Raw genomic sequence first — 10,423 nt, forward strand, 5'->3', positions numbered from 1 at the left:
GAGGAGGAGCTTGAGCATTGCTATGCTTTCCAGGTCATCGTTCTGGAAATACACCATTGAAACCTAGACACAGAAACCTTCCCGATTACAGAATACACAATAACTGAGATTTCACAGTAAATTGGAGGAGGAACAGAGCTGATTAGGTAGGAAGTGTGTGTAGAAAACAATTAGAAAAGGGAGTTCTTTTGGAGGAATCTGAGGATGATGATGAAGAAAAGTGAAAGAAGGGAGAAGAATCTAGAGAGCAGTGAAGAGAAGAGGGAGTGCAGAAGCAAATTCTTGATTCAAAATTCATCAGGCGGTCAAACCATCAAGAGCAAGCAATTCACCGCATGTCATCATAGCTATTGGATCTGACAAATGCAGTCTTTTAGTTGAGAGGTGTTGAGAAACTTGCTTCATTGTTGGACGAGATTGAGGACTGGAATTCAGGCATGCAAATGCTACCTTCAAAACAGACAACTTCTCCTGCAACTTCACGTGTAGGAGGGGAAATGCGTTGGTCCAAACAGATCAATCTCTTGTCCGGAAATCTCACCAAACAGATCAATCTCTTGTCCCTTTGCATATCCGGACTGGGTATCAATGATGTGAACAAAGTCTGCTGGCTCAGCCATGGCCATAAAACAACCATCAGAGATTCAGAGGTGAATTTTACAACTCTTATTGCTCCCATTCTTCCCTTCAACACGGCTAGGGACTCTTGACGGGTTCCTTATGTCCCATAGCCTACGAGTAGTGTCTTGGTCCCCAGTAGCCAAGATTCGTCCATCCGGGTGCCAAGCTGAGGAAAAGCAATAGTCTCAGTGCCCTTTGAGGCCCTCGACATGCAGCCTATATAAAGTAGGAAATATATCAGAATTATGCACATTGTCCGCATAAAACAAGTTATATAGGCAGAGAAATAGTGACGCGACTTACTTCTCCAGACCGAGTATCAGCTATCAGTCCGCACTATCACCAAGTAGTGCGAGCACTCCCCAGCAGCATACCATCGGGACAAACAGAGGTGATCTGCCAATATATAACGAAGCCAACAGTGAGCGAAATGGTATAGAATAACCTTACTTCAGAATTTGAAAAAAAATAATAATAATAAAATAGGATTCTATAGGGTACTCACATTTACAGACCACTCAAAGGAGAAGCGATTGAGGCAAGCGAAGTTTTCGATGTCAAAAAATCTAACTTGAGCATCATTATTTGCAGTCATTACCCTCATTGAGCCACTACACAGAGAGCATTCAGTCAAATTAAGTCAAGTTGAGCAACCTGCAATATTTTCTGGAGGAAAACTTACAATGCCTTTCGAAAAATATCCACTGCAATAGTTCTCATCTGTTGTTAGTTTTGAGCAGAAAGCAACTCCAGGTTGTTTCATGTGCTGCTCCAAATAAATGAAAAATGACAAATGTGAAAGAAATATACAACTGATTCAGGAGTGGCAATGAAACATTTGTCATAACACCGGCCTACCTTGCAGATTAGTTCACCTTGGAAGCCCCCAGCAACCAACAAATTGTCCTTGACAGCCATAGTGCTTATTTGCACTCTAGAGAGTGGTCGTGCCAACAACCCAGGTCGTTTCTGTAAGAACATACCAACATATATCACAACATCCTTTTAGCCTTGATTTCCATAGTAATCAGTCTAGCATTTAATACCTCAGTAGGTACAATTGGTTTAGCCGCATTGAGTACCTCGGTGCCTCTCCTGTGCAAAGAGTTCCAATGCATTACTGAAAAGTTCTGCATCAGGTATACATCATGCTTTGATGTGGCCCATAACAGATACCTTAGCTGCACAAGAAGAAAGAAACCAAGTTGAGGGACATATTGGTAGAACATTTCAACAAACCAAAAAAGCAAATGAAAGCATTTCAGTAACCATATCTTATGCAAGTATGCATCTCTCAGCTAACAGAACTAACAATGTTAATGCACTTCGAAGAAACAATATATAGGCCATTCAAGCTGGCACATTATCTATTCACGAAGTATATTTGTTATGAGATTCACATCATGTCTCATTCTATTCCATTACTAAAAAAGCTTGTACCAAGTACTGTTTAATGCTCTGCTAAAACAAGATATGTGGGTCATTTTTTCTGTGTTGATGCATACTCCAGACCCAACAATGAGAAAAAAATTACTAGAAATGAAAGAGCAATGCCATCTTACTAAGAACCACAAGAATGAAGTAAAAAAACTATCAACCCTAAACCTAGAGATCAGGAGACCACAAGAATCCCAAAAAGAAAAAAAGAAAAAAGAGTCGATTAAATGTTACTCCAAAGTTTGGAAGCTTCATATATAGTTGATGAAAAACTAAAACTTGGATGGACACAGAGCGAGAGAGAGAGAGAGAGAGAGAGAGAGAGAGAGAGAGAGAGAGTAAGACTGAATTCTACTGCCCTTAAGTGACAAAGTTAATTTATGCATAGGAATTTTGGTGGTTGTACAGGAATACATTTTATCAAAGACATGCAAGACTGCAGATTTCTAAATTAGAGGATCTTTAAACTTGGGGGCTTGTAATGAAAACTTCATCCGATCAAGGTATGTGCCTCCAACCACGAAGTACAATTGATGCAAAGCCACAACATGATCACCCTCCACGCCTCCCGAGTTTTTTTTTTTTTTTTTTTAAAGCCTCCCGTGTAGTTAATAACTCCAAAAGAAAATTTGCCCAAAAATATGAAACTTACACGGCACACCATTACAATTAAAAAAAGGAGATAAAAAAAAATCTACAACTGTACTAGCAGATAGTATGTAATCAAGCCAACATAAACTCAGAATGGAAAATAAACTAATAAGTCAGAGAAATGAAAATTCAAGTCTAAGAAATCAAGGATAATGCTAATAGGTCCTATCTTATAGAAAGCAATAACACTACTTAAATAACAGGAATGGCTAGCTTGCTACAGAGGTCTCTTAAATGCTCAGGTCTTCTCCTATCATACCATATAACCAAAGCAGCCCTAACTCCACCCTGCTTAAAAGCTGAAATAAAGAGAGCAAAAGTAATCCTAAAAGCAATACAATTATATTTAAGAGACAGCAGAAACAATATAATTACAACCAAAAGCAAAACTCAAGGACCAGTTACCGAAGTAAACGGTAACGGTGAGTCAGTGACTAAAAGAAAGTGCATGAAGGGCAGCCTTCACACATCTACCAGAAAGGATCCAGTGAATACACCCTCAGCTTGATGCCATTATGTGGCCATCATAGTTCAAACAGTCTATGCCTATGTCAGTGCAAAAGCATATTTATGTGACATGCATCTAAAACTAGTATTTCAGGAGCAGTTAACTTTTTCAAATGTCCTAAAACTACACTGCAGGCAAAATGCTCTCACAACAAGAAATCCTTATTTCCAATAAATAGATCATAGAAAAAGAAAAAGGGGGGACTAATATATTATAGAGATCTGATTAGGTGATTCTGCTTTCAGAAAACACAAACCTAATGTTTGCTGAAAAATATAATTCTTAGGTTTTCTTATTAAGTTCAGCAACAATAAAATTTTACACATCAATGATAAGTTATGTCATGATGGTCACCCTTCATCTACTGTTTAGGTAGGTCAATTGGTTACATCTCAGATTTATGCAAGCTCTATAAACATGCCCAACAAAGACAGAATATTGATGAACTCTATACCTTCCAGTGAATGATTTAAGGCACAGAACCATAATCATAAATTAAGATATCCATCACAAAGGATATAACATTTTTTTTTATAAGACCTGCAAAACTACCAAACTATTGATATACATAGAACTAAAGCAAGGAGCAGCTATATAATAAGGTTATGATTATGTATTTGTATCTGGCAGCAAGGCAAGAAAGTTAAAAGAAATCTAAACTCCAAAGTTTTTGCAGACAACATGCCATCTATACCAATTATATGACATATCCAACACCCTTCATATGAAATACATGCAAGGACTTGCATAATGAAAAGTTAAGGTATGCACTACATATGGAACGTCACAAGATTTGCCTAACAAAATGAATGCAAGGACTTGTAAAATGCAAATTGAGTATGAATATGAAGATATGCATTGTGTGCACCACTACATATGAATGAAATTTTGAAAACTGGAGTGGAAACAAAATCAAAAACTAGTTTTCTTCAAAATCATTTCAAACAGTTACGAGAACCAAGATCATGATCTCTACCTGAAAATGCACAATTGTCGACTTCACAAGCCTTGTGTTGTAGTGAAAGTCATAGAAACTCTTCCCTTTCTCCACTTGCAAGCACTCCTACACAAACAAAAAAAATTGATCCGGCTGGAAATCAAGGCACTCATAAGATTAAAAGGTATACCTTCTCGAGGTCTCGATGAGGACGACCGAGGTTCTCATAGTTCTTATACTGCTTCAATCGCGCCTCACGGTACTCATCTCTGGTGAAATTAAGCTCTCCCATGGTATTCCCTGTAGATCCTTTCCATTTCTAGCTTCCAAAGCCGATGTATCAATCTTCACCTTGCTCTGTAACTCCCAAACATCAATCAGCTCAGCTCAATTTCTCAAAATCAAGTAAATTCTATTCATGAAAATTGAAGAGATACAGTGAGGCGTTACCGAATCAAGGTCATCTTCAAAGTCGTCAGAGTCGTCGTCTACGACCTCGAGGCTTCGCCGGGGCTAGCTGTCTTTCGAGTTTGGGCCACAAGAAATCAACTTTAGTGGAAGCGATGGTGACGGCAGTGACAGCGACTTGAGTGATGGTGGAGGTGACGGCGCCGGGGAGAAAGCCGAAGCTGGAGGCGGCGATGGCGATGAGGTTGGCAGAGGTGAAGACGGAACTGAGGGAGAAGGAGACCGCCAAGTTGGGGGCAGTCTGATGCAAGACGCATCGGAATTTGGGGGCAGTCTGAGACGGTGGAAGTTGTGAAGGAGGAGCAAATGCTTTCCAGGTCATCGTTCCCGATTTCTCAAAATTCACAGTGAATCAAAATTACCTGGAATTGGGGGAGAAAAATGCTTTCTTTTGGAGGGATGAAAGGAATCTGAGGATGTAGAAAAGTTAAAGGAGGGAGAAGAATCGGATGAACAGAAATGTTGGTGGGTACAGATGCACATTGTTGATTCAAAATTCAAAATTACAAGCAAGCAATTCACCGCAAGTTATCATAGCTATTGGATCTGACAGATGCAGTCTTTTAGTTGAGAGGTGTTGAGAAACTTGCTTCATTGTTGGACGATATTGAGGACTGGAATTCAGGCAAGCAAATGCTACCTTCAAAACAGAGACAACTTCTCCTGCAACTTCACCTGTAGGAGGGGAAATGCGTTGGTCCAAAACATCCACAACTGGCATTTGATGGGCTGGTAATGCAGTTGACGATGATGAACACGCCCCCAAATATAGAGATGAGAGAAGATCTCCCGGATGTCTTCCCATAACTGTCTCCAATGTCACCACTCCAAAGCTATAAACATCACACTTCTCATTCACTTCCATCGTATAAGCCAGCTCTGCTCAGTCAAATCTCAAACAGTCAGATGTCCGTATATAGAGATAATAATATTGAGTTAATAAAAATAGAAACCAGAGAAAAACAAATATTACCTGGTGCAATATATCCATACGTGCCTGCAAGGGCAGTCCGATTAGCTGAGTCTGGGTTCAAGAACTTAGCAGTGCCAAAGTCTGAAACACAGGACTCATACTCATCATCCAGCAAAATATTCTTGCTCGATATGTCTCGATGCACAATTCGTGGCAAACAATCGTGATGCATGTAACACAAGGCATGAGCTACACCTTTAACTATATTCACTCTTTTACTCCACCCCAGTTCTTTAGCTTCCTCATCTTTGCTAAACATTGTGGCTAAACTACCCTTTTCCAGATAATCATACACCAAAAATGAGTGTAGCCTATTTGAACAGAAACCATAAAGCTTCACAATATTTCTGTGACGCATCTCAATTAGTGCCCTAATTTCATTCAAGAATGCCTTCTGAAGATTCTTGTCATCATCGCATGGCAAATGGAGTTTCTTCACGGCCACTGTGTAAGTGGATGACAAAGTTGCTTTGTAGACTCTTCCCTGTTCTCCCTGCCCTATGCAATACATGGGATCAAAATCTTCTGTTGCCCTTACGATTTCCTCAAACATCGTCTTTCCATCAAACTTTAATACAGAAAAAGAAATTTCTTCATTCATGTTGGTTTTTTCTCCATGCTGATACTTCTTTTGCCGTTTTGCTACCAATGCAAATATAAAGGCTAGAAGCGCAAATGCTCCAAGAATAGGGAAGATTATCATAAATAAGAGTTTATGGTCCTTTTTTGGGCTTTCTTTATTGCAGAGTTGCAAAAATCGTGCGTTGCCACACAAGCCCTTGTTCCCTTGTAACGCTTCTTGAGTAGCAGCTTGAAATGCTTTGTTGTTGGGAAGTGGACCTTCCAAGTCATTGTAGGATATGTCTACATACGACAACCCGCGCATGTCTTCAAAACTGGTTGGAATGAAACTAGAAAGATTGTTGTGGGATATATTCAGTATCTCCAGACTCTGCATGTTGCTAATATATGATGGTATCTGACCTTCAAGTGTGTTAAAACTCAAATCTAGTTTGGACAGATGAATTAACTTCCCCAACTGAAATGGAATTTCTTGGCTAAATTTGTTGTTGCTCAAATTCAAGTAATATAACTTGTGAAAGTCACCTACAAAGCTTGGAATTGAATCATTGAATTTGTTTGTTGATAGATCAAGATATTCTAGATTAGCCAATGATTCAAACTCTGAAGGGACACGACCTGAAAGTTGATTGCCATCCATCATCAACTTCACCAGTGAAGTCAATCTCCCAAACTCTTTCGGAATCGTCCCGACTAAACGATTTGATGAAAGATTCAGCTCTTGAATTTGGGTTGCGGTAGCAATCTCAGCTGGTATAGAACCAGTAAGTTTATTTCCCGCAATTCGTAGTGATGTTAAATTTTTGCACAATCCCCAATTTGGTGAGATTTCACCATAAAGTTGATTGTTGCTCAAATCTATAAAATTGAGACTAGGATAAACACCAAAGTCTTCAGATATGTTACCTTTCAACTGGTTCTGCTCAAGACGCAATCTGAATAAGCTTGTGCAGGTTTTTAAACTTTTTGGGATTGGGCCAGTTAGACGGTTGGTGTCTGCTGCAAATTGTCTAAGCGATCCAGCTCGGCAAATGTTCTGTGGCAAATAACCGGAAAGTTGATTTGTATCTAATTCCAATTCGATCAATTTTTGGATATTTCCCAACTTTGGAGGGATGGAGCCAGAAAGTTGGTTGTCACGGAGGTATAAGATATTCAAGTTATGCAAGTCACATAATGAAGTTGGAATTGAACCACTGAGTTGATTGATGCTCAAGTGTAGATCCACCAATGATTTCAGGTTTCCTATCTCCATAGGAATAGTGCCAGAAAGATTATTTCTATAAAGATAGAGAGTGGTAAGGTTCATCAGATCCCCCAGCGTTGTCGGAATTGAACCACTGAGTTGATTGGCAGACAAGTCTAGATGCACCAATGATTTCAGGTTTCCTATCTCCATAGGAATAGGGCCAGAAAGATTATTTTTATGAAGATCGAGAGTGATAAGGTTGGTCAGATCCCCCAGTGTTGTCGGAATTGAACCACTGAGTTGATTGGTGCTCAACTCTAGATCCACCAATGATTTCAGGTTTCCTATCTCCATAGGAATAGGGCCAGAAAGATTATTTTCAAAGAGATAGAGAGTGGTAAGGTTGGTCAGATCCCCCAGTGTTGTCGGAATTGAACCAATGAGTTGATTGGTGGTCAACTGTAGATCCACCAATGATTTCAGGTTTCCTATCTCCATAGGAATAGGGCCAGAAAGATTATTTGTATGGAGATAGAGAGTGGCAAGGTTGGTCAGATCCCCCAGTGTTGTCGGAATTGAACCACTGAGTTGATTGGTGCTCAACTCTAGATCCACCAATGATTTCAGGTTTCCTATCTCCATAGGAATAGGGCCAGAAAGATTATTTGTATGGAGATGGAGAGTGGTAAGGTTGGTTAAATTACCTAATGTTGTCGGAATTGAACCATTGAGTTGATTGATGCCCAAATCTAGATCCTCCAATGGTTTCAGGTTTCCTATCTCCATAGGAATAGTGCCAGAAAGATTATTGGAACCGAGATAGAGAGTGGTAAGGTTGGTCAGATCACCCAGTGTTGTCGGAATTGAACCACTGAGTTTATTGTAGCTCAACCATAAATCCACCAATAATTTCAGGTTTCCTATCTCCATAGGAATAGGGCCAGAAAGATTATTTGTTTGGAGATGGAGAGTGGTAAGGTTGGTTAAATTACCTAATGTTGTCGGAATTGAACCACTGAGTTTATTGTAGCTCAACCATAAATCCACCAATGATTTCAGGTTTCCTATCTCCATAGGAATAGTGCTGGAAAGATTATTTTCATAGAGATAGAGAAATGTGAGACTTCTTAGAAGACCAATTTCTGGGGGGATTTTTCCAGAAAATTGATTTACAGATAGATCAAGATAAATGAGTTTGGAAAGGGAACTAATTCCAGGTGGTATGACATCGAAAAGTTTATTTGAGCTGAGGTTTAGATATACAAGATTAGGGAATGACAAGAATGAGAATTCATGTAGCGTACCTTGTATACCAGAATTGGTAAGGTTTATCTTGTTGACATTTCCAGCAGCATTGCACGAGATACCCGTCCATATGCATGGGTTTGCAATTGCTTTGGGATTGCTGGAAGTATTGGTGGCATTATTTGTACTGGGAAGGTACATCCATGAGTTGATAGGCTGGGTTTGATTTTGTAAGCTGGCTTTCCATTTCAGGAGGGCTTGCGCTTCAGTAGTTGAACTGGCTGAAGCAAGAGTAAAACAGTTTTGTGATGAAAGTAGGTGAACATACAAGAAAATAAGGCAATAATAAGATCTCATGGTTATTGTTTTGTTTTGGTGTACACTTGGTGAGGGTTGGTTGTCTATTTATGGTGCCCAGGTCTCGTGTTCCACAATAATTGGTTGGAACTAATTCAAATGAGCGTGTGGGGCTTTCTTTTCATCCACATGAAAAGTCCGTTGACGCGTTTCCAATAAATAGGGAAGCCCCTTTCATACGGTTAGTTGTCAGCGGATAGGAAATGAGCGATCAAACCGGTGACACAAACATGAGGCATAGGTGCCTCCTATCCATTGTTGACTTTAAGTCAAAATAATGGCAACACGTTTGACCAATCGGGCAAGGCTGCCTCTTAAACGTACTAGTTTGACTAAGCGCTGGTTTCCGATGGCGAAGATATGTCCTTTCTCTCTCAATCGTCGCAGACGGCCGGCCAGCAACTGGAGGCATTGCTAACCCCTTTTCTGAATGCTGAACCGGTTTCACCTAGAAGAAGGAATTAATATATTATAGAGTTCTGATTAGGTGATTCTGTTTTTAGAAAACACAAACCTAATGTTTGCCGAAAAATATAATTCTTAGGTTTTCTTATTAAGTTCAAAAACAATAAAATTCTACACATCAATGATAAGTTATGTCATGATGGTCACCCTTCACCTACAGTTTAGGTAGGTAAATTGGTTACATCTCAGATTTATACAAGATCTATAAACATGCCCAACAAAGACAGAATTTTGATGAACTCCATACCTTCCGGTGAATGATTGAGGCACAGAACCATAATCATAAATTAAGATATCCATCACAAAGGATATAACATTTTTTTTTATAGTACCTGCAAAACTACCAAACTATTGATATACATAGAACTAAAGCAAGGAGCAGCTATATATATATAAGCTCCAAAGTTTTTGCAGAGAACATGCCCCATCTATATTCCCTATATGAACTACATGCAAGGACTTATATGAACTACATGCAATTATATAATGAAAATTTAAGGTGAAAATTTAATATTCCCTATATGTCTTTTCCATTTCTAGCTTCCAAAGCCGAAGTATCAGTCTTCACCTTGCTATGTAACTCCCAAACATCACTAAGCTCAGCTCAATTTCTCAAAATCAAGTAAATTCTGTTCAAGAAAATTGAAGAGAAACAGTGAGGCGTTACCGAATCAATTTCGTCTTCAAAGTCGTCGGAGTCAACCTCGAGGCTTCGCCGGGGGTGGTAATCAGCAAAAGCGTCATTTTGTTCCTCAAACTCAACCACATCACCGTAGTAGTCGTTCGCCACTTGAAGGAACCAACATGACCAAGATTCTTCCTGTATGGATGTAATGGTTAAACTGGCAGAAGCAAAAGCAAAATAGTTTTGTGATGAAAGTAGGTGAACATACAAGAAAATTAGGCAATAATAAGATCTCATGGTTATCGTTTTGTTTTTGTGTTCATTTTGTAAGGGTTAGCTATCTATTTATATTGCCCTGGTCTCGT

General features: G+C 39.3%; 1 protein-coding gene and 1 pseudogene across 1 annotated transcript; both read right to left on the bottom strand.

The window, feature by feature from the left end:
• Positions 1-732: 732 nt before the first annotated feature.
• On the bottom strand, positions 733-4,944 carry LOC112176145 (annotated as a pseudogene).
• LOC112176886 (probable leucine-rich repeat receptor-like protein kinase At1g35710) lies at positions 4,606-10,362 on the bottom strand. The gene is made up of 3 exons (XM_024314986.2): positions 10,101-10,362; positions 5,596-9,416; positions 4,606-5,501 (listed from the first exon to the last, which is right to left on the bottom strand). The coding sequence occupies exons 2-3, from the start codon at positions 8,966-8,968 to the stop codon at positions 5,113-5,115; spliced, it is 3,762 nt and encodes a 1,253-aa protein (XP_024170754.2). The 5' UTR covers positions 8,969-9,416; positions 10,101-10,362; the 3' UTR covers positions 4,606-5,112.
• Positions 10,363-10,423: the final 61 nt, after the last annotated feature.

Source organism: Rosa chinensis, chromosome 7 (genome assembly GCF_002994745.2).
Source record: "Rosa chinensis cultivar Old Blush chromosome 7, RchiOBHm-V2, whole genome shotgun sequence".
NCBI classification, from domain to species: Eukaryota; Viridiplantae; Streptophyta; class Magnoliopsida; order Rosales; family Rosaceae; genus Rosa; species Rosa chinensis.

Coding starts and splice junctions, on each gene's coding strand:
- LOC112176886 (XM_024314986.2), bottom strand. CDS start 8,968: ATGAGATCTTATTATTGCCTTATTTTCTTGTATGTTCACCTACTTTCA. Junction 5,502..5,595: donor GTATGGATATATTGCACCAG/GTAATATTTGTT, acceptor TTGACTGAGCAG/AGCTGGCTTATACGATGGAA.